The 27,511-nt window shown below is 43.0% G+C and overlaps 2 protein-coding genes across 6 annotated transcripts in view; one reads left to right on the plus strand and one right to left on the minus strand.

Annotated features, from left to right (window-relative positions):
* Positions 1-3,819: 3,819 nt before the first annotated feature.
* SLC51A (solute carrier family 51 member A) lies at positions 3,820-20,302 on the plus strand. Its single transcript, XM_065942175.1, has 9 exons — positions 3,820-3,992; positions 4,546-4,640; positions 14,219-14,373; positions 15,430-15,503; positions 15,924-16,082; positions 16,628-16,739; positions 17,003-17,149; positions 18,663-18,768; positions 19,311-20,302. The coding sequence occupies exons 1-9, from the start codon at positions 3,955-3,957 to the stop codon at positions 19,445-19,447; spliced, it is 1,023 nt and encodes a 340-aa protein (XP_065798247.1). The 5' UTR covers positions 3,820-3,954; the 3' UTR covers positions 19,448-20,302.
* A 3,328-nt stretch (positions 20,303-23,630) lies between these two features.
* PCYT1A (phosphate cytidylyltransferase 1A, choline) overlaps positions 23,631-27,511 on the minus strand; it is a 43,582-nt gene continuing 39,701 nt past the window's right edge. For 2 of the 5 annotated variants that reach the window (XM_065942170.1, XM_065942169.1), the window contains 3 exons: positions 27,359-27,501; positions 25,723-25,911; positions 23,673-24,971 (listed from right to left, as the gene is read on the minus strand). In XM_065942170.1, coding sequence (XP_065798242.1) covers positions 24,765-24,971; positions 25,723-25,911; positions 27,359-27,501 — 539 coding nt within the window. In that variant the 3' untranslated portion in view covers positions 23,673-24,764. Of the gene's footprint in view, positions 24,972-25,722; positions 25,912-27,358; positions 27,502-27,511 lie in introns of all 5 variants that reach the window. The other 3 variants (XM_065942174.1, XM_065942172.1, XM_065942171.1) reach the window with 3 other exon arrangements.

The raw sequence follows: 27,511 nt of genomic DNA on the forward strand, positions 1-27,511 counted from the left end.
ACACACACACATTCAATTAGAGCTAATAAATGAGTTGAGCAAAGTAGCAGCAATTTTCATAATAGCCAAATATAGAAACAAACCAAATGTCCGTTAGCTGATAAATAAATGCCGTTACCTGATTTTTAAAATATGGTATATATCCATACAATGGAATATTGCTGCTGCTGCTAAGTCGCTTCAGTCATGTCCGACTCTGTGCGACCCCATAGACGTCAGCCCACCAGGCTCCCCCATCCCCAGGATTCTCCAGGCAAGAATACTGGCGTGGGTTGCCATTTCCTTCTCCAATGCATGAAAGTGAAAAGTGAAAGTAAAGTCGCCCTCTCCCACAGAGTCCAAAAGTCTGTTCTGTATATCTGTGTCTCTTTTCCTGTTTTGCATATAGGGTTATCGTTACCATCTTTCTAAATTCCATATATGTGTGTTAGTATACTGTAATGGTCTTTATCTTTCTGTTTGGACTCTGTGGGAGAAGGCGAGGGTGGGATGTTTCGAGAGAACAGCATCGAAACATGTATATCATTTAGGGTGAAACAGATCACCAGCCCAGGCTGGATGCATGAGACAAGTGCTCGGGCCTGATGCACTGGAAGACCCAGAGGGATCGCGTAGAGAGGGAGGTGGGTGGGGGGATCGGGATGGGGAATACATGTAAATCCATGGCTGATTCCTGTCAATGTATGGCAAAAACCACTACAATACTGTAAAGTAATTAGCCTCCAACTAATAAAAATAAATGAGAAAAAAAAAAGAAAGTAAAGTCGCTCAGTAATGTCCAACTCTTAGTGACCCCATGGACTGCAGCCTACCAGGCTCCTCCATCCACAGGATTTACCAGGCAAGAGTACTGGAGTGGGTTGCCATTGCCTTCTCCGACAATGGAATATTATTTAGCCATTAAAAGGAATAAGCACTGATACATGCTACAATATGGATAAATCTTGAAAACATTATGTTAGATGAAAGAATTCAAATACAAAAAGCCACATATTGTATTATTTTATTTAGATGAAATGTCCAGAACTGGCAAATTCATAGAGAGAAAGTAGACTAATGGTTGCCAAGGGGTGAGAGGAAAGAATAATTGAGAAGCATGAAGTTTCTTTGGGGGATAAAAATATTCTGCAATTAGATTAACGATGATGGATGCACAACATTATGAATATACTACAATGCACTGAATTACTTTAAAATGACTGAGGTAGTAAATATTATGTGAATTTTATCTTAATAAGAAGTATTTTAAAAGAGAAAGACTGGCCTTTGAATATCAAATGATTTAAGAGCCCTAGGGAAAAACTGATGAAATTTATGATCAATTTGTATTTTTCAAAAATGACCCTTACACTGAGAAGCCAGAACTGAAGTAATAGATGTCTTATGTTACCATATGATTTTGTGGAGGAAATTAAACAAAAATAAATAAATAAAGACTTCATTCTTCTTGATTCTAAAAATCAAGGTTCCACAGTCTTAAATTAGCAAGAGAAGAATCGATTGGCTGGCCCACCTCATCTTCTAGCCACACCTTAGCTATGCACAGACTGGCCTTAACTAATCCATGGGTCCCACTGTATCAAGATAGTCACTGAGGGGCTCTGGGTGAGGCAGAAGCACCACTTGAGAGCTAAAGCCTTCCCTCTCCCCGATCACCTGCCCCTCTTCCTTGCGTCACCATCCATCCTGAGGATTAGCCAGTTTCCCCTGGGCCCGCCAGCCCCTGCCCAGCGGCCTTCCCTCCTACTCTTAGACCTCCTCTCCCGCCTCCCCCACCTCTGCCCCATAGCTCTGTCCTAGAGAAGTTTCAGGGAACATCCTCAGCATCCTGTGTTCTGCTCTGGTGTTTTTTGTTGTTCAGTTGTTTCAGTCGTGTTTGACTCTTTGCCACCCCATGGATTACAGCACGCCAGGCTCCTGTCCATGGGATTTTTCTAGGCAAGAATATTGGAGTGGGTAGTCACTTCCTTCTCCAGGGGTCTCCTCGACCCAGGAATCAAACCTGCGTCTTCTGCATTGGCTGGTGGATTCTTTATTACCGAGCCACCGGGGAAGCCCTGTGTTCTGCTCTAAGGAAGTCTAAAGTTCAGGGCTTTGGGTGATTAAGCTCAAGGCTTCTCACTAGGGTAGGGATGAATGACCCAGGGAGCGGGAAGCATTCCTGTGGAAACGGTTTGAGGAAGCTGAGTCAGCCTGGGTCTTTGCTAGGGCGGGACCCAGGAGACTGACCCTCTGGAGGTCAGTGCCCTTGTCTTACGGGTTGTGCCCTTAGGCCCACTTCAGGAGGTCATTGGCCCCTGAGACTCCTAGATCACTGCATTGTCCTGTCCAGAGAACTGTACTTTAGGAAAAGGGTAACGAAAAGAGAGGACTCTTCTTGATCCTCAGGAGATATTTTGAGGCACTACTTTGGGACAGGAGTAGGGAGTCTTCTTGGTACATCAGTAACTGCTTCCTCTGACCACATCTACCCACCAACCCAGAGCAGGGGGACTTTTCTGCCTTCCCAAAATGGACTCTCTCTTGACCCTCTACTGGGCTTTTGTTGCTATTGTTGTTCTACTATCAAGAACTTCATCTAGGCCTCAACAGAGCCCCTAACCCAGGTCCCTTCTGCCTCTCTCCATATCACCATATATCCAACTTAGTGTAGTGTCATAAGCCCTCTGATCCTCAGTTTCCTTATCTGTAACATGAGAACAAAGATAACATTTACCTTTAATGAACTGAGAAAGCAGCACTGACATATATACACTATCCTGTGTAAAACAGATAGTTATGGGAAGCTTCTATGTAACACAGGGAGCCCAGCCCAGTGCTCTGAGGATCTAGAGGGGTGGGAGGCTCAAGAGGGAGCGGATATATACGTATATGCATATATATGTATATATAACAGTGGCTGATTGTCTTTGTTGTACAGCAGAAACCAACACAACACTGTAAAGCAATTATCCTCCAATTAAAAAACAGATTTTAAAAAGCATTTACCTTGTAAGAGTACTTGTGAAGTTTAAATGAGAGAAAGAATATGCAGCAATTCCTCTACCACCTGTTGCATAAACACTCCACAGGTGTTAGCTACTGTTGCTGTGATTTCATTATTTTGTCTGTCATGCAACTGATTTTAAGGAGCACTTAGGTATGTGTGAGGCCCTGTGCTGGGAACTTAGGGGTACTATGTTTGGCCTTAAATAGGTTTAAGGAGAAAGCAAGAAGAGACATCACCAATCAATAAAATAGTTCGTAAGCATACCATTTGGCAGTTTTTCAAAATCTGTCAAAATGCCCAGAGATCCCACTCCATAAGTGCCTCTTAAATACTCCCCTCCGCCCATTTGCTGCACCTTTAGGGCTGTTTGGCTGGATGAGCCTGTCGTCAGGATGCTCTAAGCTGGGCCTCATCTGGATTTCCCAGCTGCCCTCCCTTCTGCACACCCAGCCAATAGCACCAATACAGTCAAAGCCTTGGCCTTGACTTCCATCTTCAGGGGGACAGAGCCTGAGTTCCTGCCGGGTTCTGGGGGGGAGGGGTCGCTCGGCGGGGGGGGCGGATTGTGGGGGGATCAAGGACTTTTTCTCTACCAGAGCCCTGGGAGTCTACTCGGGAGGGATGGAGAGTGAAGGTGGACTGGGGTCAAGGGGTAGCCAGAGGCATTCATGGGAGGGAAGAAAGAGGGACCACACCTACGGTCAGGGAGGAGTCAGGAACCAGGGAACTCAGCCAGCTGAGGGTTCAAATTCCTCTGAGGTGAACTCTGAGAAAGGAACTTGTGGGCACAGGAGGCCTGAGGAGGGAGAGAGCCAGAAGGGAAGACCCAGCCACTCCGCCAACCCACGGCCAGTCTTGGAAGCCGCAGTCAGCTGAAGCCGTCTCCCCTCAGGGCCCCAGCTTGCCTATCTCTCCTTGGCCCTCAGTGCCTGCCGGGAAGGAAAGCCGGATAGAACAAGAAGACGATGGAGCCAGGCAGGACTCAGATAAGGCTCGATCCCAGGTGAGTGAGGGAGGCAGGCCCCAAGCCAGGAGCCAGTTGCTAAGCAGCAGGGGGCCCTCTCACTCTGGCCTGTCCCTACCTCCCTCTCAGCACAAGAATGAGACAGGACTGACAATGGTCTGGTCATTCCGGAAGGTCCTCAGGGACACTGTGGGGAAGGGTGAGTGTATGACCCCTCAGAGCCTTAGCTTTGGCCCCCAACCAGGCAGAGGAAGATCCCAGAGGTGGAAGGGGCATGAGGGATATGAATAGAGCTCTGCCCAGCTGGGGACCCATTCCTGATGCTAAGGGTCCATTCTTTCTCTGGGACCCTGCTTTTTCTCCCTAGCCAACCCCTGGGCTGCTGCCCCTATGGAAGTGGAGGGGATGGACTGTGGGCTTTTTGAGCACTGCAGCCAGACCTGCAGATTGTCACTTGGTGCTTGAGAGGAAATGGAGATGCTCCATGAACTTAGGAGTGTTCAAGGGAGTGTCAAGTTGCTGGTGTCCCTTCTGCTACCCTCCTGCCCGCCCCATGTCCCCATATTCTGAACACAGGCTGGTGTCTCTCCAGGTACACGGTAGATCTTCTGGAGATTCTGAAAACCAATTACAGCGTTCCCTCTGCCTGCTTCTCTTACCCTCCCACTGCAGCCCAGCTTCTGAGAGGTGAGTCAGGGACCCTCCCCAGAGGGAACTGAAAGAAGGAAAAATGAGCATCCCAAGGCAGAAGTCAAAACAGCTGAGAGGAGCTGAGGGGAGGTGGTCCTGAGCTGGCCAGCATAGACGGAGTGCCTGGGAGGATGGCTAACCCAGTGTCAATCTTGGTAAAAACCTTTTAGGGAACTTCCCTAGTGCTCCAGAGGTTATGCAGGGTGGGGTGCAGGTTTGATCCCTGGTTAGGGAAGTAAGATCCTACATGCTGCGCAGTACAGTCAAAAAAATTTAAAAGCTGGGGAAAGTACAACTCTGGAGGAGCCAAAAAGTCAAAAGTGGGGCACATCTGTGTGACCTGCATGTTGGGACTCCCCGATTCATATGGGGGACACTGACCTGGAGAATTTTTCAGACCCTAGGGCCACCAAGGGACTCACGTGTGTGCCCAAAGCCCCACAGAATCCCTTTGAGGCCTGCACAACATCCTCCTTAAAATGAGTCTATACCACTCTGGAGAGTGGTTATTATGAATAATATTCTTAAAACTTAGGTGAACATGTAAAAGTATTCTGACAGTGTTGACCAACTAGCTCTTAATACCGAATTGGTTTTGAAAGTGAAAGGCATAGGATAGGACTCTATTTATTCCCTGGACACCTAAAACATAGCAATCAAATGACCCTAGCATCTTGATAGCAAATGTGGCTCCCATCCACACTGTATTTTGTTTTCTTACTGCATCATCAACCATCTCTTAAGACATTGATGAGTAGGAATCTGTGTCTCTATCCTTAATGCTTTTTCCATTCTCCTTCCTGACGTTGTTACCTCAAAGAAGAGACTCTTCCTAAACAGTAGGGTGTGGTGAGCGTGTCCTAGCAGGTAGATAAGGGCATGTCTTCGTTTCAGATGCTCTGAACTGGAGTGAATACCAACTGCCGGAGGAGGTCCAGGGGTTCCTTATAGCTGCTCTGTGGCTCATGCAAATAGGCAGATGCTACATCCGACTCCAGGGATTTCTTGTTCAGAGAAATTCAGAGAATTTCTTGTTCAGATGGTGACACGAGTATTCTCACACACCGGTGCTGTCAACCAGAGGCAACTTTGTCCCACAGGATACTTTTGGCAATGTCTGGAGGCAGTTCCAGTCACCACAAGTAGAGGGTGCTAACTGGCATCTAGTGGGGTAGAGGTCAGGGAATTTGCCCTGGAAACAAAGGAAAGTCCCCACAACCAATGAATTAGCTGGGGCAAGGGGTCAATAGCGCTGAGATTGAGAAACCCTATCTCACACAGTGAAAATGGATCGCACATTGCTTTGCTGCAAAATATGCAAATAGAAGCACTGAGGATATTCAAAGTAGGTAGACCATTCTGGGTCTGGTAGTCTGGGGAGCTACCTTGATCCCCCATTGAACTGTTGGAGTGAGTAACAGTTGGAAAGTAGGGAGCTGGAGTGGAGAAAGAATGAGTAGGCAGGTTCTCCAGGCACTGGGGAGCTTCAAGGTTACTGGTGAGGAAGCAGGGGACAGTTGAGAGGGCTGGACAGGTAAGGTGGGGCCTGCTGGGTGTCAGGCAGAGGAGTTGTACTTTATCCTGCAGGTAGGAATAGATGAGGGCTCTGAGATTGGGAGGAGCTGGATAGTATTTCAGGATCATTAATTAGTAATCAAGATAGACTTTGGAGAGTAAGGGCCTTAAGAAGCAGGGGTATAAATTGGAGGTCAGTGCCCCAGCCTAACAGGAAGGGTAAGAGCCTGCGCCAGAGCAGTGTCAGGGAAAGGAAGGGCAGATTGGAAAATACAGGCAATCCAAAGAAATAGCAGGCAATCTGGTAAATATTTAGACAAGGTAAGTGAAAGAAAAAGAAACTCTAATGATGACTCCAAGAATCTCAACAGAGGTGATGACACTCACATAAATAGGAGAGTCAGGAAGAGGTGCCCATTGGACAATGTGATGAAACCCCTTCCTCCTTCATTTACAAACTCTTTGTTTCTTAAGTGCTATTTAAGAAAGAACTATTCTGAAAGAATCATTGAAACTTTCAATAATTTTTTTTTGAAATGCCTGTGATATGACTACAGTTATAATCCCTAGAGGATTTTCTTATTAATGAACTGATCCAAACTTTTATTTGGGGGGAGTGAAGGGCCAAGAAAAGCCAAGACAATTTTGAAAAAGAGTAAGGAGGATATGTGCCCTACCAGATATTAAAGGTTATATATTAGAAGACCAGAGTAATTGAAGCAATAATATAATAACTGCAACCATACAACCCAGCCTGGGACTTAAACCCACTGTTTGTGTGTTTTGTTTTCTTTTTGGCCATACCATGTGACTTGCAGGATCTTAGACGCGGAGGAATAGAGGAGCTCTCCTATACGTGCCGAAGAGACACATCTAAGAATGCTTATGGTAGCGTTTGTTTGTCACAATGAAAATAATAACAACCATGAAAACAATGTTGAGTGGAAAACATTTATATAGATTTTTTTAATGCAAAGCAATGTAATATGTTGAGCATGTACATATGTTGTAAAAAAACTAAAACATAAAGGAAAAGATACACACCAATTTCAGAATAGTAGTTAATCCTGGGAGGTGAAGTAAGTGAAGGGAAAAGGACCCTGGAGTATATACAGGGCCTTTAAGTACACCTGTAATGTTTTATATTTCTAAGAATAACTTTTGAAGCAAAATTGGCAATATCATACCTCAAGATGGATTATGGGTATATTAATGCAGCTCTATTATTCTCTTTATTTTAAAAATGTTTATAATTGTAAAATAATTATAAAAATAATTTTTGATAGGCTGTGGTGAAATGTTAGGTGGAAAAAACAGAATGCAAAATCTTACAGTATGATTGCAGTAATACAATATGTATACACTTTAACCAGGATGTTTTTTAAAGCTACTTTTTATTGAGCAAATACTACCATTGAGTCATGCTAAGAGGTTTAATTGGAGGATAATATTCTACCCATGATTAAAGAGCAAGAAGTAAATGGAATTTTACTTTGAGCTTAGAGCCTATGCTCTTCACCTCCATGGAAATACATGCAAAAAGGAGAATAATTTTTGGTTAGGAACTAGCTAGGATTATGGGTAAAGCTTTTTTTTCCAAAGTTTTAATCTTCTTATATTGTTTTTATTATTTTAAAAAGTAATCTTAATTGTTACAGATACAATGGGAATTTGCTAGTTGCTACAGTATAGTTGTATTCTACAGGTCAGTTAGACAAGTAATTCCCAAAGTGTATTCCTTGGAATCCTAATCCCAGGGAGTGCTCCATGAAAACAGAGCTGTAGAAAAATCAGTTCTGTAAAAGCTGTATTCTGTATTCTCCTTTTGGAAATTAACAATATAAATCAGATTTAAAACTTATACTCTGCAGGAAAGAAACATGTTTAACTTTGTTAAACGTGTTTCCAAAAATCCTTGAGCCATCAGAAACTTTTGTTTCATAATATCTGTTAAGATACAGAAAAATAAGATAGAGGACAATCTTCTAAGGAGATAAATGAGTTTGAGGTAGAGTAGTGGTGTTGGCTATGGATGCTAAGGAAGTTCTCCCTCCTAGCTTTTGCCCTGTGGAAGTGAATGTGAGAGTCTGTAGACACTGCAAGCATGAGAAAGAATAGAGCACAAAAGGCAGCAGATAAAAGAAACTGCAAAAGCACTTCCATACTGAATAGCTGGAATATGCCTCACCTCCACCTTCATCAACTTAAGCCACTTTTGATGGTTAATATTATTCCAAATTTCTTCCCATAGTTATGTGAACACACACCAAGAGTTAGAATGTGTAATGGTGAAAAGAACGGGCTTAGTTAGGATCAGGGTTTAAATCCCAGCTCTGTCACTTTCAGGCTGTGTGATCATGGGTGAGGTGCTCAACTCTTAAGTCTAGTTTCCCGGAAAAGCTTGTAACTGGAGATGACAGTAAGAATCCTCATGTGGTCATTTCTTTCGTTGAAAAATAGTCACAGTTACTGTGACTTGTGTCACATTGGAGTGTCTTGTGTGACTTGTGACTTGTGTCACTTGGAGATAGAACAGAAAACAAGCTTGACAAAGTCCCTGCCTTTGTGGAGTTCACACTACCATCACTTTATGGGGACAAGCAATAAATATGTAAATAACCTCACTGTGAGGGCAACTTGGGAGAGAGAGATAACACCACACTGGAGACTCAAGGGTTGCTGACTGCGGAGGGGCGTTTGAGCAGAGAGCTCAGTGATGAGAATGAGCCAGACATGCGGAGCTCAGGAAGAAACACTGAACAGGCAGCAGCCAGGTACTATAAAGTCCTGGAGGTAGAAATGGCTCAGGTGGGTTTTAGGCGGCTGAGGGGTGGTAGGGAAATCCTAAACCTCAATACACAGAAGAGGTGAGATGCAGTGGTTGAGTGTGGAGAACACAGGGTGTGGGAGAGGATGAGGAATTGGTAGAGGAGACCTAGCTCTCCTCCTGGCTCCTCCAGGAGAGGAGCCAGAACTGTGGTTACTGGAGTCAAGCGGGATGGGAGAGATTTTCAAGAATGAGGGAATAGTCGGGGACAGTGAAGATTGAGAAAGGCTTTGACATGATGGCTTCTGGAGGGGCTATTTCCACTCTCAGCTCTCAGTGAGCTGATGAGGATAAGAGTCAAGCAGGGGCTGGGGGAGTCCCTCAAGAAGGGGCCTCCAGCGGTATTACCCTTCCCAAAAAAGGACTTTGGTTTTTAGAAATTTACTGAATTCATTTTAGTTTCTGCCTATCTGGACTTTAATATTTTTTCTGTTTTTTTTTAACTAAACATTTCCATTGTAAAAATAATTCAGTAAAGTCAATATGAAAATAGAGAAAAGTATGAAAAAGAAAAACCGCATATGGTCCCACCACTCAAGACCAGCACTGCAAATATCATAGCATAAGCTCTGTTTTCTGTGCTTTTATTTAACAGTAGTGGAAATCATACTATACTATAATCTTATATACTGTTTTTATAAGCATGACATCATATGAATTTTTCACATTACTACATATTTGGCAAAGTATGTCTTTAAAAAAGCTTATTTGTTATAAAATGCATATTTGTTATAGAATAATTAGAAAAGAAAGAAGACAAAGACCACCCACAGTCTCATCACCCAAAGATGGCATTGCTAATTTATTCCTAGGTAATGGTTTTTAATGTTTTTATCTTAACCCACATGAACATGGTGTAAAATTTTAGTACAAAAGGGCTACTAATGAAAATTAACACTCCCCTGCCCTATTTATTCTCATTTTTAATCTTCATTCTACTTTTTTAGCTGATGATTCTTTTTATAGTTACCTTCAAATTACCATTATTTCATGTGGTATCAGTTTTGTATATTATCTGTGGCTGCCTCTATAATACATAAAGATTTAATTCACTTAGTACCAAACTTCTACTCATTCCACATGGTTTCATCATTATTTATAGTTGGTTATCTTTATAGCTGTATATACTATACCTATAGTTTATTTCTTATTCTGCCAACTATGCACAGTACTTCTTCACTTTCCATTTTATATGATAAAGATATTAGGACCCCACTCTTTTCCTTCAACTCTTTTCTATCCTTCTCTTCAGCCAAATCCTTTACATGGCTATGGTTTTACCATGCTATTTATTTTTATTTCTTTCTGGTCACACCATGTGGCTTTTGGGATCTTAGTTCCCCAACCAGGGATCAAACCCTGGCTGCCAGGAGTGAACACACCAGAGAGCCAGGGAATTTCCTGTGGTAATTTTGCTTTCTGCTTTGTTCATATTAAGGTTTGTTTCAGTTATAAATTACATTCAGTAAAGGGCAATGATTTTATGTATATAATTTGATAGGTTTTTACCCAAGTGTGCATCTGTGAAATCACCACCTTACTGCCTATACTTTTTTTTTTTAACATTCAGAAGTTTGAACTCTTTATATCAAATTTGACCATCCTTCTCTTTATGATTTCTTGGATTACACCTAAGCTTAGGAAAGTCTTCCCTCAGGTTTTGATGAAAATACAATTCTCTCTTTTTTTTCCTTCTCTCAATTTTCCGTTTTATTTTTAAATAAATACCTCTTTTTTAAAACATTTCTTTAAAATATATTGAGGTATAGCTGATTAACAATGTTGTGATACTTTCAGATAAACAGAGAGGGGACTCAGCCATACATATACATGTATCCATTCTCCCCCCAAGCCCCAACCCGCTCCCATCCAGGCTGGCACATAATATTGAACAGAGTTCCATGTGCTATACAGTAGATCCTTGTTGTTTATTAAAGATTTATCTTTTTAATCTATCTGGAATTATTTTGATACATGGAAGGCTTTATGTGTATATCATGATAAAACAATGGCAACTGTTTTAAATCCATATTTTTATTGTATAAGGATAAAATTGTGTCAGGAAAACAGGTCCTCGGTTATATCTTTAAAATTTCAAGGATGGGAGGTAAAGTCTCTTTTTAATTAAGGACTGCAGCCAGGTGGTTTTTTGCTTGTTTTATTTTGTTAATGTTTAAAACCTGCAGGGCCTACTAGAGCAATATCTGTAGAGGTAATTGAGAATGAGGCAACAGAACTAAATAGCAACACCAAGCCAGTAATTTGGTCACACAGTGGGCATCCTAATTAAGTGGAAGTAGGTGGAGACAGGAATGGGGAGGAGAGAAGAACAGCACAGTCCTATCTTTTGAGGCCTGTAGCAGAAAGGAAAAGCTTACCACTGACTTCAGAAGTGTAGGCTGGGAGATTGTCCAAGGGCCACCTTCCCTGCAGCAGGTCCTCTGGATTGATCACAGACCTAACTGTGGTCAGAGATAAAGGGCCTCTTGGAGAAAGCAAACAAAAAGAAAAACACGTGCCCTGAAATAAGAACAACCAGGATCAAAGTTCAGTTCAGTTCAGTCACTCAGTCGTGTCCAACTCCGTGGATTGCAACCCCATGGACTGCAGCACGCCAGGCTTCCCTGTCCATCACTAGCTCCCGGAGCTTACTCAAACTCATATCCGTCAAGTTGGTGATGCCATCCAACCATCTCATCCTCTGTTGTCCCTTTCTCCTCCCATCTTCAATCTTTCCCAGCATCAGGATGTTTTCCAATGAGTCAGTTCTTCGCATCAGGTGGCCAAAGTATTGGAGTTTCAGCTTCAGCATTAGTTCTTCCAATGAATATCCAGGACGATTTCCTTTAGGATTGGCTGGTTGGATCTCCTTGCAGTCCAAGGGACTCTCAGGAGTCTTCTCCAACACCACAGTTCAAGAGCATCCCATTATACAGAGTGAAGTAAGCCAGAAAGATAAACACTAATACAGTATACTAACGCATATATATGGAATTTTAAAAGATGGTAACGATAACCCTATATGCAGGACAGAAAAAAAAGACACAGATGTATAGAACAGACTTTTGGACTCTGTGGGAGAAGGCGAGGGTGGGATGATCTGAGAGAACAGCATTGAAACACGTATAATATCAAGTGTGAAACAGATCGCCAGCCCAGGTTGGATATATGAGACAAGTGCTCAGGGCTGGTGCACTGGGAAGACCCAGAGGGAAGGGATGGGGAAGGAGGTGGGAGAGGGGATCAGGATGGGGAACACATGTAAATCCATGGCTGATTCATGTCAATGTATGGCAAAAACCACGACAATATTGTAAAGTAATTAGCCTCCAGCTAATAAAAATAAATGAAAAAAAAAAAGTACATTTTGACAATATTCCCCCCCCAAAAAGCATCAAAGTAGTTTTTGATAAATTCACCTTTGTCCTGGTTGCTCCTTGTGATGTCATCAAGTATAACTGATCCAGATGACAACTCAAGTCTTCACTGGGATGTAGTCTCCTTCTTCCTTGTTTTGGTGTCAGCAGCTCTGAGCTGCCCTCAGTCACCAAAACAGGGCAGATCAGTCAATATCCTCTCATTGTTGCTCAGTCACCCAGTCATGTCAGACTCTTTGAGACCCCATGGACTGCAGCATGCCAGGCCTCCCTGTCTCTCACCATCTCCTGGAGTTTGTCCAAGTTCATGTCCATTGCATCAGTGATACCATCCAGCCATCTTGTCCTCTGTCACCCTCCTCTTCTTCCGCCTTCAATCTTTTCCAGCTTCAAGGTTTCTTCCAATGAGTCAGCTGATTGCATCAGGTGACCAAAGTATTTGAGCTTCAGCATCAATCCTTCCAAGGAATATTCAGGGTTGATTTCCTTTACTTCCAATGCAATAGGACAGTGGCTGGACTCTGCCAGTCTTCCCCTGCTTCTTCTGTCATCTAGCCAGTTGAGAGGCTAAAAGGAAAGAGTCTGCCAACTAGGGAAGAGACTTAGATAAATGAGGGTCCAGGCTTAGTCACTGAGGACATGGAACTCTTCATTTAAAACATTGTTGCACTGATTAGAACATGCTCAGAAACAAATATTGTGACTATATTAGTGTTTTCCTGTTAGCAAGGGTGAGGCCAGAGGATCTTCACTGGTGTTTGTTAAAATGTTTGTCTTCTATTATCAGGTGAGGTTGTTTAAAACATAGATTACATCCCAGATCTATGGGAACAGCATTGATGGTGGCAGGGGGTATAGGGAGTGGGGGTCTGGACAGCTACTTTTTAACAACTCCTCAAATTATTTCAATAAACACTAAAGACAACTACTGGATTACATTTAATGTAAGAATAAGTGTACTTGGGGCCAGCATAGGTCAAATATCTTTGGAGTCTTTACTTGGGTCCACTTCTTTTGTAAAAGTCCGTTTGTGTGTCCCAGTAAAGTGACAAAATTTTCGAAATCAAATTTAAACATCTCTAAGTATATCAAGTTCATACTGCTCATGGGGTTCTCAAGGCAAGAATACTGAAGAGGTTTGCCATTGCCTTCTCCATTGGAAGGACTGGTGCCGAAGCCAAAACTCCAATACTTTGGCCACCTGATGCAAAGAGCTGACTCATTTGAAAAGACCCTGGTGCCGGGAAAGATTGAAGGCAGGAGGAGAAGGGGACAACAGAGAATGAGATGATAGGATGGCATCACCAACTCAATGGACATCAGTCTGAGCAAGCTTCAAGAGTTGGTGATGGACAGGGAAGCCTGGCATGTTGCAGTCCATGGGGTCACAAAGAGTCGGACACGACTGAGCGACTGAAGTATATCAGTATATATTCTGATACATATCAGAAGTATATATTCTGCTTTAATTATAATGTTAACTGGTCCATCTGCTATCATAACCCCTGATACTAAGAAAAGTGAATAGGCCCTGTTGACCTCCAAACTTAGAATTTTTGTTCATTATGTGCAAACTTGTCTGGTGTCTATATTCCGATTCAAGTAAGCCTTACCATACTTAGATTGATCTGGTCTAGTCTCTCATGAATGCAGAAGAATGACTATTGACTATTTCTTAGTCGCATGTTGGAAATTCTAGGTCTAAGAAAAAGCTCATCTTCTGCATGAAGGGAAGCTGAGACCAGGTAATTCTAGATATGGTAAAGCAATTTAGATGCGTATGAGGAAGCCCACATCTTCTACTCCTCAGCCCTGGTCTTCAGCTTACTGGAGTCTGTCCTCTCTTTCCACTCAAGCACTGGGCCCTATGGAAATTTCCCTCATGGTCATCATGACCTTGCTTGTCCTGGGCTCAATAGCCATCTTCCTGGAGGCTGCTGTCTACGTGCACAAGAACACTCGCTGCCCTATCAAGAGGAAGACCCTGCTCTGGTGCAGCTCTTCACCCACGGTGAGGGTCCTACAGCTGCCTTTGGGGAGGGGCTGAAGAGGAGGATTCCTTTCAACTCAGTAATTCAAGTTGCCTTCCTCTACTACTTTAGGGTGGGGGTTTTAGTCTGCTATCTGCAGTCAAGATCGCATGCTTGGGAGGTCAGTCAGTGGGGTGGAGTGTTTGAAATCTTAGAGTCACAGAAACAGCTCTAAGAACAGCTGGAGAATGGTCTGAGCCCACCAGCTATCCCACTCACTACTCCCCTGCTACTGTGTTGCTGTTAAAATAAGCCTGTTTCCTGCACAGACCAGCAGTGGTTCCTCAGAAGGTAGGAGGAGAGTAATTTTTTCCCATGGGGTCATGTTCACTCTACCCTTGTGTTGTAAGTCCTTCTAACTCACTCTTACAGCCATTTGATAGCTCTTTGGCATGGTCACAGGCCACAAGATGGGGTTCCTCTTTCCATGTGGTGAGCTCTGTATCTGTTTCGGGTGAAGAACAAAGCCCTTGAGGTCCTTTTCTGCCAGATGACATCTGCCTGGGCCATCTTAAGACATCAGAGGTGCTCTAATAACATGGGATGTTGAAAAGGAAGGGTTGGGTCTTGATCTACGTACTCTTAAAGATGAAATGACCTATTCCTACTCCAGTGACATATGTTGAGAGATAGTCTTCAAAAGAGCCTCTGACTCAAGGTGACTTGCTGTCTCTAACCCTAGACAAGGAATAAACTGACAGCTGAATTTAAAAGCATTTTTAAAAAATTAGTTGATTTAAGTAGCTCTTTTTCCAACCGGTCACTTTTTTTTTTTTTTTTCTAACATTTGTTTGGCTGTGCCAGGTGTCAGTTGTGTCTTGTGGGATCTAGTCCCCTGACCAGGGAATGAACCCAGTCCACTTGCCTTGGGAGCTCGGAGTCTTAGCCACTGGACCACGAGGAAAGTCCCCAGTTGGTCAGTTTTAAGTAATGGTGCCTCAGGTGTTTAGCTTTTGCTTCCTTGAGCTCTTGCCACAAAAGGTGAGCATGCAGTCTCCTTCCTTACCCTAACTAGCTCCTGGTTCTTCTCCAAGCAGATAGTGTCCGCATTCTGCTGCTTTGGTCTCTGGATTCCTCGTGCCCTCACACTTGTGGAAATGGCCATAACTGCGTGAGTGTCCTGCCCTGCCCCCAGCTGAACTTGATATCCCTCTGGGGTCCCCCTTCTGCCCCTCTCAGCCCCGGGAATCCAGAGTTTGTCTTTTTTTTTAACCCCCTGTCCCCGTCATAAATCCATGCAAACAAACCGATCACAAATCGAGCCCTTCCCAACTTGTCTCTTGAACTTCTAGTGCATCTCGGGCACCATTTTGTTCTCACAGCCTGCCCTCTTCCACCTGTCCTCTCTCTCACTTCTCTTGAGTCACACACTCAAAATGCCTAGACCCTACCTGATCCCTTCGGGAAGCCCCCTTCTCCCTGTCCTTTTGCAGTCTGTTTTTCTTTGGCAGCAAGTGGTATCCCACCAGCTGCTGCCGCCTCCCCTTCTGTGTGCTCTCAGGCCCACCTCCCACCTCTCCCCCAACTCCAGGTTTTACGCAATGTGCTTTTACCTGCTGATGCAGGCCATGGTGGAAGGCTTTGGTGGGAAGGAGGCAGTACTGAGGACACTGAAGGACACCCCAGTGATGATCCATACAGGCCCTTGCTGCTGCTGCTGCCCCTGCTGCCCCCGAATCAAGATCACCAGGTGAGGCGGGAGGGAGAGTCTGCCTGGAAGAGCAGATTGGCCTCTTCTGCACTCTCTCAAGAGCCTCTGCTGGCTCTCTCAGTCCTGCTTCAAGCCTCATGGGATTTGGCTTGAATAGAACAAAGCTAGTGATGAAAGGGTGGGCATCCCACAGCCAGGACCCACACACTGGGCACCCACACAGGGGTAGGAGGAACAGAGGAAGGAGAACTCCAGAGTTCCTATCACTTACGCTCACTGTCCCCTACAAATTTTATCACAAACTGCACTTTGGGCTATTTACTTTCCCCTTCCATCCATTTCAGTTAATGAGGTTGGGGTCAATCCTCAGATAGTTTTTGCTCAAAAGGCATCATTGTGGTCTGAGGGTGAGTGGGAGGCAATAAAGATGGTTCCCAATGCTCTTCCTGAGTCCCCACCCACTTGACTATGTTGGTGTCTATGATGGTGGCCAAGCCTTGCCAGGAACCCAATGAGAGAGCTGGAAGTTCTGCTTGGGGTGGGTGATTTGCAGGTCTATGTTCCTAACCCTCTTCCCACTTCAGGAAGAGACTTCAGCTGCTGCTGTTGGGCCCCATCCAGTACGCCTTCTTCAAGATATCACTGAGCCTGGTTGGCCTGTTTCTCATCCCTGATGGCATCTTTGACCCATCAGACGTAAGTCCAGAGTAAAGTGCAGCAGAGACCAAGATGAGTTTAATTCCTTTGAGCTCTAGAAGGAATAGCTGGAGCCAATATCCCCTGATTCAGGGCCCCAGGGTTGGGATAGCCCCAGGTACGGGGCGACCGTGGAAAAGCAGAGGCTCAGGGACTCTAACGGGGAGAGAAGAAGCTTTTTTATTTTCCCCACCATGGGAGAAAGGAAAAAAAAGGAGAAAGGGGCTTGCTTCCTCACTGACTGCTTTCTGGCCTGCCACCAGATTTCTGAGGGGAGCACAGCTCTATGGATCAACACTTTCCTCGGTGTGTCCACCTTGTCGGCTCTGTGGACCATAGGCATCATTTTTCGTCAAGCCAGGCTGCACCTGGGCGAGCAGAACATAGGAGCCAAATTTGTTCTGTTCCAGGTAACTATACCCTGGGAGAGAAAAGATGGTTAATAATGAGCCACAAATCATAGGGGTTAGGAGCTGAGACTAATAAAGGCTAGTAGTGGGTCTGGGAATCTTCTTAAGCCTTAGGTTTCCTGTGAGATTTGGAAAAGAATCCCTGCCCTTCCACAGTTGTTGCTTTTCTGTGCTATAACAGTTTTCTAAGGTTGCTGGAGCAAAATGGCACAAACTTGGTGGCTTAAAACCACAGAAATACATTGCCTCACAAGTTCTGGAGGTTGGAAGTCCAGAACCAAGCTGTCAGCGGCCCACTTGCCCACTGAACACTGTTGGGGCGAACCCTTCCTTGACCATTCCTGGCTTCTGATTGTTTGCAGCAATCCTTGGCATCCTTGGCTCATCACAGGGCATTCTCTCCTCATGTCTGTGTCTATTTTTCTGATAAGGACATTGGTCATATTGGAATAAGGACCCACCCTACTTCAGTATGACCTCGTCTTAACTAATTACATCTAATCAGTTACCAAGACAATGATGGTCACATTCTGAGGTCCTGGGCATTAGGACTTCAATGCATCTTTTAGGGGGACACAATGAAGCCCATAACACATGTATTTTTAAACCTTAAATTCTTATACCTTTGCTGTTTTCTTTTCTTCACTACCCATTACTTCTAAAAATCTTGCAGTTCATCACCACTAGAAACATCAGCATTATCACAGTTACAACTATGAATGACCAGTACTACATATTAGGCACTTTTCACATACTAATTAAAGTTCATTATATAATCTTCAGAATCATTGTTTTTTCTATTTTACAAATGAGAAACTGAGGTGTTTTGGGGTTTGCTCAAAGGTACATAAGGGACGGGACTGGAATTTAAATGTATAACTGTCTACTCCCAAACTCACATCCCTTCTCATCTCACTGCCTCTGCATTATCACATCTTTCCTGAGAATTCTCTCAAAGGCACATTTGTTGACTTCTTACACTTTCCATTCTCTAAGCCAAGAGATAACCTTTCCACCAAATGCAATGACTTCTAGCCCCATATTGTTTCTCTTCTCTCTCCATTCTGTCTGTCTTCTTGCTGGGCCCCTTCTCCTATTCCCAAGGCACAATGATTCCTTTATAGTTAACAGATTGATTTCACATAAATTCTCATTTGACCTAAGCAGATGCTGCTCACAGGCACATGATAGGCAGAAGTGGAGGGTCTGTAGGAAGACAGAAGACAGAAGAGCCTACCATGGAATAAAGGACTGACAGGGCACAGAAAAGATCTGGGCTCCAGAAGCACTTCGGGTCAGGCCACAGAATAAAAGCCTTGTGATTAATGAACCTGCCCATGATTATTGGAGGGAAGCCTGGACAGGCCAAGTCTACCCTGAAGAGGCTGTGCATCAGAAAAGTGTACTCAGAGAGGGCAGGCGCTGAGACACACTTCAGACACAGGATTAGGCCAGCCCGCCTCATGCCAGGGATGCAGAGCCCCCACCCTCACTCCTCTTTTCTGTTCTGCAGGCACTCCTTATTCTGTCTGCCCTGCAGCCATCCATTTTCTCAGTCTTGGCCAATGGTGGGCAGATTGCTTGTTCGCCTCCCTTTTCTTCTAAAACCAGGTCTCAAGGTAAGCTCATGGGGGTTCCTAGTCTATTCCAGGATGGGCAGGAGGGGCAGGTCCGAGAAGAGAGGATCTTAGGTTGGAAGTAGGGCTAGCCACTCTCAGAATAATCAGAGTGTTCTGCTCAGAGTACTGAGAAAGAGACCCCCAAGAAATCTAGCAGAGGCTCTGAGTCTATGACCTCTCTGATCACACAAGACAGCTGCAATCCTGCTGCTTGAGGCCCAGCCCTGATGATCAACCCAGGAAGCCAGGTTCAATCCTCAGCTCCTGAAGAGGAATAGGTGTGGTTAAAAAGCAGAGGGTCATGATAAAACATGCAACAGAAATGTTTAATGCTAGCCTCAAAGTTCAGGAGGAGGTAGAAAGCCAAGTTCTGGTTCTGGCTCTACTGTTATCTTGCCATGTTACTGGCAACAACTTAATATCTCTAGGTCCTGGTTTGAGGATAAATTAAGAGAAACTGCTGTCCAACACATATGCCAGGACTGCTAGTGGGATACCACCTCTGTAAGTTAGAATAACCTATATTTCGTCCCATGCTGCAGTGATGAACTGCCACCTCCTCATCCTCGAGAGTTTTCTGATCACTGTGCTGACACGAATATACTACCGAAGGAAAGATGACAAGGTTGGATATGAGCCTTTCTCTTCTCCAGACCGGGATGTGAACCTCAAAGCCTGAGGTGAATGGCTTGGACAATGAAAGAGACACTGTATTCATTAGACGGGCACAAGGTTTCTTTAGTGTTCTTCAACCTTGACCAAATGGGGACCGATTCTATCGTCAGTGCAAGCTGGCAAATGATGTATGCTTGACTGTAGAGATGAATGAGAACTATGCAATAGGATGAAATTGTTTTGGATCTTCCCTGAGGAAAGTATTTTAAGCTTAATAAACAGGATGGAGTTTGATTTTCTACAACTGGGCACATTGCCTCCATGGGTGCCACTATTAGCCCATCAAGATTGTATATTAAAAGGTTACTCTGAGCTTTCCCAAAGCAAATGAAAGGGGGAAGCGTGTATGACAGTTTTCTTGGTATAGTAACAGGAATAGAACTCAGCCAGGCAAAACAGTATGAACCCAAAGTCTCAAAGAAACCAGGCTTCTGAAGAACAGATGGAAGTTGTTTTCTTCCCTTACAGATGTGTCAGTAGGGCACTGATGACATTAGACCTGGGAGATCTAGATCAGCCTCCCTTTGTGGGCCAATGGCTTTTTGAGTCTTCTGTACCAAGTGGCAAAAGGAATTGCAATGATATGGTCATGCAGTGACTCTGAGGAGACAAATTAGGATGCAAAAGTAAAGGAATTGATCATACAGGTAAAAAGTCTCAAATATATAAAATATATCATACACATGTATACCAAGTCAAAACATATAAAATGGAACATTAGGTAAAATCACTTTGCCTTTATTTGGCTAATGACAAACGCCAAAATAACTGAACAATAACAATTTAATAACACTCAGACAGGAAAAAAATAAACTGAACACCAATTGAGGAAAACGTCCTTGTGGACACCAGCACTGGTGATGGGGCCAACATTCATGCCAAGGCCAGTGTTTCTTTCCAGCACTCTTTCTTCTCAGGATCCACAATACAAAACAACTCAACCAATCAAGTCTCTGTGTTCAAAACAGTCAGTGTCTCCCTAAGAATGGTGGGAAAGCCCACTTGAAAGCTAAGAAAACAGAACTGGAGTCATTTTAATGTTAAACCAACTACTTTTGTTTTATACCCCAATCTAAGTACTAACATTAAACTTTGGCAGACAGAATATCTTTCTTCTTTCTTTTAAAGAAAATTAACATTTAATTGTATAATCCCCAAAACATGTTCTACTTATTTGCAAAAATAATAGCTAGGGACCAGTCTTTATCCCATGACAATCTATTCCATGAGAGAAAACAAGAACAATCATTGTATGACCTTGAAAAATATAACTTTAAAAATACTTATATTAATAAGCTTGAAAAAAATACCATTAGTTAAAAACATTGTTAAGGGAGCTTTTCTCCTACCTGCATTGGTTCAACTTCTGGTGACAGTTTGCTGACAGAACATGTAAAAGCTATGGCTTTTAGGAAATTAAACAAAAGCAGCAAAATAGACTTGATTTGGAAAGATTTTAGATATAGGGTCTGAAACAGGATTAATAAGGCAATGAGCTCCAGAAAAACAAAAACTGCCCATAAATCAAGAAAGAATAAAAAGTACTGGGAAGAATCATTGTGGAGGGAATATTCAAAGACTTTCTGGACAGCTGTGTGGTCACAAATAAGAAAAATGTAACTCAGGTGCTGCCTGAGATGTTATCAGTGATCAGAAAAGGTCAAAAGCTCTCTTGACCTCCCTCAAAGTTTTTCTCTTATTCACGACTTTCAACCTCCTCACCTTCTTACCCAACCTTCTTACGCAAGCCTCAGCAAAATAATGGTCTTTGGCTCTAGTGATCAGAAGCAGCTGGAACAGTACAAATGACCCATTTCTATTCCTCTAAAATTTCAACCTCTATCCTTCAGTGCTGCAGAGTCTAGTGTATGAAAAAAACAAACTTTCTGCCCAGCTCATCTCAAGGTAACTGATGAAATGGCACCTCCTCAGCACTGGCTACAAGGATTCCGTCTCCCTTCTCCTTCTATTACAGAGAGAGGCTATAAGGCCAACCAACTTTTAAGGCTCTCCCATTTCTGCCACATTTGGCCTATTCAGGCTGACAGCTTTGCTTGTGCAATTTAGGGTTTAAGTATTATTAAAATTAATGTAAGAAGTTAATATTAACAACAATATTTAAAGATTTACAGATCACACACATGGTTGTGGAATGCGAACCTCTAACCTCATGTAATTAGGCACAATGATCAAATAATGCATCATCCCAACAACTTCCTCCACCCAACCACCGTTGTCCAGCACGTAGGATCACATTTATCCCAAAGTACCTAGTATGCCATGCCATAAAGTTTTTTGCTTTCGGTCAAAATTTCATGGAGATATACTGTGTTAGGAGACTGAGGCCAGAGAGGCTCACCAGAAGGGGTGAGAGTTTTCCGACAATACATGTACATGCCAGGCTAGCAGTCTCATGGAGTTTGTTAGCCTAGAGGTCATACTCCAAGGACAGGATATGCCAAAAGCAGCCCATCTACACAGCAGAGGAGGAAGGCCAAACACTTGGGACCCAGACAATACCTGTGAGGAGTGACTGCACGGAGGAAAATCACATTCTGATTGCCTCCCTTTCCAAATATACTTGGACAACATGTATTTTGAGAGAAAATGTAGGTGGGTTTCAGTGGTGATTTCACATTTTTCTATCAACAGAAATGGGCAGAATTCCCAAAAAGGGAAGAATGAAGCAGAAAAGTTAAAATATGTGACCCTACAAAGCTGGGTATTGTAGGAAAACATTAACTTCAACAGTTCCAAAAAAAGGATTCCAAGCCAAAACCTGGGTAAACTAGATTTGATAGTAAAAATAGCACTTCACCACAGAGAAGAGTTAGAAATGTTATTTTCACGGGCCATCAGGACAGCAAGAGGTTCACCCTGTTTATTCCTCTACTCTGCTGCGCTCTGCTTCTCTGGATGATCTGAGTTTTAAGAACCTAGGTAGTCCTGCTGTGCAGGCAGGTAGTAACTTAAGCCACTGGCCCTCAGGCATAAGAGCAAGTTTTACCAGAAAGTGTTCAGGAAAGGGACTATGAGATGCTCACAACCTTAGCAGAGGGGCAAGGAAAGATAAAATGTGGTTCTCTTAGCTGAAAACACTAAAACTCCACCCCTACAAGGGGTATTTATGAGTGATGAGATGGGCCCTGGACAGATGCAAATTTCCCCTGAACCTTATGATATGATAAGGATTAGGATTATGATAGATAATGATCTGCTAGGTCATGTGCTGTAGGATGCTACAAGTTGAAAAGGAGCTCATGCTCAACAGCAAGTGCTTAAGCTTCAGCATTCTCTGATGTGAAATTTAAGTGGTGAATCCCCTGGGCAACATAACAGGGGAGATGGGAGCAGGCAGAGGGAGAGGGAGGGAATCTACCACACTCTTGTAATGTGAGCCACTGGTGACTTGCTAGAAGGGCAGTGACGGGAGTCCCTGCCAGATGCCAGCTCCCTAGGGAAAAGAAATACCTCATGAAGCACTGGTTCCAGTCAAGGATACTATTACAAGGGGAAGAGGTCAAGATAAGGCTTTAAAAAGGGGTGCGTTTCCATATGCATTTGCACCTATGTTCTCTGCAAACCTCTCTCAATATTCAATATGGTTATGAGCAACATGGATTAACAGATCATGTTCAAACTGCAGACATTTACAAAGTATCTTTTGTAAAAAGCTAGGAAATGAGTATTAAGATAGGAGTAGTAGGGCCAGGGACTTATTCCCAGAGGAAAATTTTTTTTTTTTTTTTTTTTTTTTTTTTTTTTTTTTTTTTTTTTTTTAAATATTATTTTATTAGTTGGAGGCCAATCACTTTACAACATTTCAGTGGGTTTTATCATACATTGACATGAATCAGCCATATAGTTACACGTATTCCCCATCCCGATCCCCCCTCCCACCTCCCTCCCCACCCGACTCCTCAGGGTCCTCCCAGTGCACCAGGCAAGAGCACCTGATTCATGCATCCCACCAGGGCTGGTGGTCCGTTTCACCATAGATAGTATACATGCTGTTCTTTCAAAACATCCCACCCTCACGTTCTCCCCCAGAGTTCAAAAGTCTGTTCTGTACTTCTGTGTCTCTTTTTCTGTTTAGCATATAGGGTTATCGCCACCATCTATCTAAATTCCGTATATATGTGTTAGTATACTGTAATGTTCTTTATCTTTCTGGCTTACTTCACTCTGTATAATGGGCTCCAGTTTCATCCATCTCATTAGAACTGATTCAAATGAATTCTTTTTAACGGCTGAGTAATATTCCATGGTGTATATGTACCACAGCTTCCTTATCCATTCATCTGTTGATGGGCATCTGGGTTGCTTCCATGTCCTGGCTATTATAAACAGTGCTGCGATGAACATTGGGGTGCACGTGTCTCTTTCAGATCTGGATTCCTCCCAGAGGAAAATTAAACTGACTTTGTATAGGATTGAGTATTGTCCAACTCCCTTCCTCAATCAGAGTAAACCTTAAAGTGTTCCTCCCTTTAAAGGTAGGAAGAATTTAAAGATTACAAAAAAGAGATTGACAAGAGCTCCCAAATAACTGGGCAACAGAGTTTTCTGAGAGATGAACACAGTGTAGAAACCGCAGCTGATGCCATGTGGTCTGGTTCCATCCCCATCAGTGTCTTCATGGACCCCATTGGGTCCAACAAGAAACTCCTCAGGGAGTAAGAAAAGTCAGATTCAGATCTCCTTCTTCCCTCAGCCACACGGACACATGTGCCAGCAGTATACATTGGGGATTTGTGGCTATTACTCAGCTTTTAGCTTTTTTTAAAAAAGGAAACCAAGATTATGATATTTCCCCTCCAAATCACCCATCAGGCACCCATGGCTCACAGCCTGAAGGAGTTGGCAAGACCGTTTGCCTGAGACTAGAAGGCAAACACTATGGTGTATAACGAAGAAAAGGCCTCTGGGTATACACCACTTCCTTCTGCCCACTCCTCGGGGGCAAAAAATTAGTTCTACTTACTACATTTGAAAGACTAATTTTTAAAAAATTAATAAAAATGACAATTTCCCTGTCAAGAGCACATGAACATAAACAGTAAAGCATAAAAAGTCCACGGGGAGGGTATATGAATGCAGAACAGGTGTCTAAGATGTAGTTAGCCTCCTTCTTGGTGGGGTGGGTGATGTCTCTCCGAGGATAGGCTGTCTGGTCCCCCCATCCTAAGTCCTCTTGCCCCAACTGTCTTTCCTTTGTAGCTGTCCTTAGGATTAGTGTTGGGATCACAATCTGGAATTCAACAGAGGGCTTCTGAAGGTGATGGGACAGAGGGAGGGGAGGAGAAAGGAGAGATGAAAATTTAGTCTTCTTCATCCTCACTGATATCATAGGCTGCAGACTTGTGTCTGGAGAGGTTTGTTGGGGAGGAAGGCGGGGAAGTCTTGCCAGAGAAGGGCCACCGGAAAGAGGGAGAGGGGGAACGTTCACGAGTGGGGCTGTTGCTGGGACTCTGCCTTGGACTGATGGCCTGCAGCATCCGGCCTTTCCCCTCTTTCAGCATATGTTTCTGGGGAGACCAAAAGGAAGAGTTAGAAGAAACCTATGAATCCTACTAACCAATGGAGGAGATCTGAGACTTCAAATTATCCTGAGTGCCCTCTGTAATGTCAAAAGTGACCGAGTAAGCCACAGATACAATTCTAAGCAATTTCTCAGTCAAAGTGGTTATGCTATACTACATGTCTAAGGGTTCCCACCTGCTATTCACTGTCACCCAATCTTTGACTTCTATGTCAAAGGAATTCTTAAAAGGCTACTTGTTGGTCTGTAGTCTAGGTTCTAGGCAAAAACAAAGGAATTAACTCAGACAAAAGAGTACCTACCCTCGTTTTGGGGGTTCTCTGAAAATTCTATATTCCTATTCCTCAAGGACAGAATTCCCACCTTACCCAGCAATCCTGCAGTGGCTGCTTGTAGTGAAGACAGTTTTTTTTTTTTTTTTTAAACTGTTCTTTGCTCTTTCCTTTCCTTCTATCCAAAATTGTAATGTAGACGCAAGCTAGGCAAGGTTACTCACTTGTCACCATATTTGGAGGTTTATAGAGAGCTGGCAAAACTAGGAGAATGTATAACCACTTTCTGTAAAGATTTTTAAAACCTTTCTGGGGATAGTTGAAATATAGTTCTGCCCAATAAAGGGAACATATTAGATAACTTCTTATTGTCAATGTTCCTTTCTGCTCAAGGATTCTATAGTTCCTTTCACAGCATAAGATTTTCCTGAATTTCCCTAAATTGCCCAGCAGGAAGGAACATACCAGTGCTCCTTCTGGACCAAACATTTCCAGGAAACTTCCAATGAATTCCCTGGATTTCTCTTCCCATTTTTGAATGAGGTCAATGCTTTTTTCTTCCACCTTCTGAACAAATTCTTTTGACTTTTCCTCCACATCTTTCACTTTCTTCTTTACTTTGTCAACTCGTTCCTGCAAGTGGTATTTCTTCTCCTGGATAAAGAAATAACTGTTTTGAGAATAATACTCACTCTGACCGTCCATACCAAGGGGACAAAAAGACTTGGTTTGGTACTCTATTTAGACACTCCTTTCAGTCTTGAGAATTTCACTTTACTTTAATATAACCCATACTTCCCTAGCATTGTAATAGAAATGATATGCTCTGGATGGTCATCCTATGTAAAAGTGTAATAATTCTAAGGTTGTAGAGCCCAGGACTAAACTAAATGCACAGGGTAAGCCCAGTAACAGACTGGCATATACCAAACAAACTCAGATTTTTTAAGACAAAACACTAACTTGGAAGATAAACATGCCCAACAAAACCCAAAACCCCATTCTAGATGGAGATGTATATGTATAGGGAGGGAGCAACAAGATCACTGTACAGTATTGCCAACAACAAGTCAACTCTAACAGGTTGAAAGTAGCAGACCTTTTACTTAATTCATTTGTTATGCTAAAATTTTCCCTCCATCACTGGCTTATTCTATGACTACAGAGAAGTTTCGTGCTTTTTTTAAACATCTGGAGGTCTGTTTGCTCATTCGCAAAATAAGGATGATACTCATTGGTCCTGTCAGCTTCCCTAAAAATAAGGGAAAAATGGTATGAACTCTCCCAAAGGGAGGGAAGGAGTCTTTAGCCAAATGAAAAGTGTTCTCATTTTCAGATCATAAAGGGTAAGGGGAGTATGTTTAGGATTCTTAAACACCTGAAAATAAATTCTGCAGTGTAACAACAGCTAGGTTGTTAACAGTAGCCAGCATTTATCTGCACAGATAAATCAATTTAGATGAAACCATTTTACCCATTCATAATTCACAGAGTTGGGAACAAATGAGGGAGTATGGTAAATTACTCACGTATAGAAGACACAGCAGCTTTCTTCTTTTTAAATTAACTTTACTGAGGTATAATTTATATACAAAATGTATAGCAGTTTGTTTCTAAGGACAATGTTAGTTAAGATAAACTTGCTTTCATAAATCAAATTTTAAAAGTTAGTTCCATGTGCCTTGAGAAGTTGCATGCAAAATGTTGTGTGTTACTATCCATACAGGAAGAAGATCCATAGTTTTCATCAGATTTATAAAGACCATGCAATAAGAAAAAAAAGTTAAGAACCACTGTTTTAAATGTATTTGATATAAACACTGTACTTTGTAAGTTACACATTCTTATTTAATTGGTTGTGTGTCCTTATATCAATGTTGTGATACTAGACCATAAAGGCAGATAATGCTTCTTTTTATAGAACAGATACATCCAAATGCTCTTTGTAAAAAGCCTGGCATAGTACTATGTGCAAAGAGGTATCCACTGAGCTTTTGGAGGTGATAATAACAGTAGATTGAAGAGCAAGTTTAACTTAGACAAAGTGAGAGGCAACATGTGCTATAGGGCCAGGGAACTCTGGGATGAGGTTAGAACTTACATTGATAAAGCTGACATTGAGTTCCTTTGCTGTGTAGCCCCTCTGGAGGTTCCGCCTGGCATACACATCATAGTCACGGACAATTCGAGTGATGATGTCTGATGTGGAGATACCTTCTGTCCTCTGTGTTGGAGCAAACATGCCTAACCCAAA

This window comes from Muntiacus reevesi, chromosome 8, assembly GCF_963930625.1.
Source record: "Muntiacus reevesi chromosome 8, mMunRee1.1, whole genome shotgun sequence".
Classification (NCBI taxonomy): Eukaryota; Metazoa; Chordata; class Mammalia; order Artiodactyla; family Cervidae; genus Muntiacus; species Muntiacus reevesi.

What these genes read in the sequence shown, in the direction of transcription:
- SLC51A (XM_065942175.1), top strand. Translation starts at nt 3,955, where the DNA reads ATGGAGCCAGGCAGGACTCAGATAAGGCTCGATCCCAG. An exon ending in CAGATAAGGCTCGATCCCAG is followed by an intron (nt 3,993 to 4,545) that starts GTGAGTGAGGGA and finishes GTGTCTCTCCAG; the next exon opens with GTACACGGTAGATCTTCTGG. An exon ending in GTGGAAATGGCCATAACTGC is followed by an intron (nt 15,504 to 15,923) that starts GTGAGTGTCCTG and finishes CCCCAACTCCAG; the next exon opens with GTTTTACGCAATGTGCTTTT.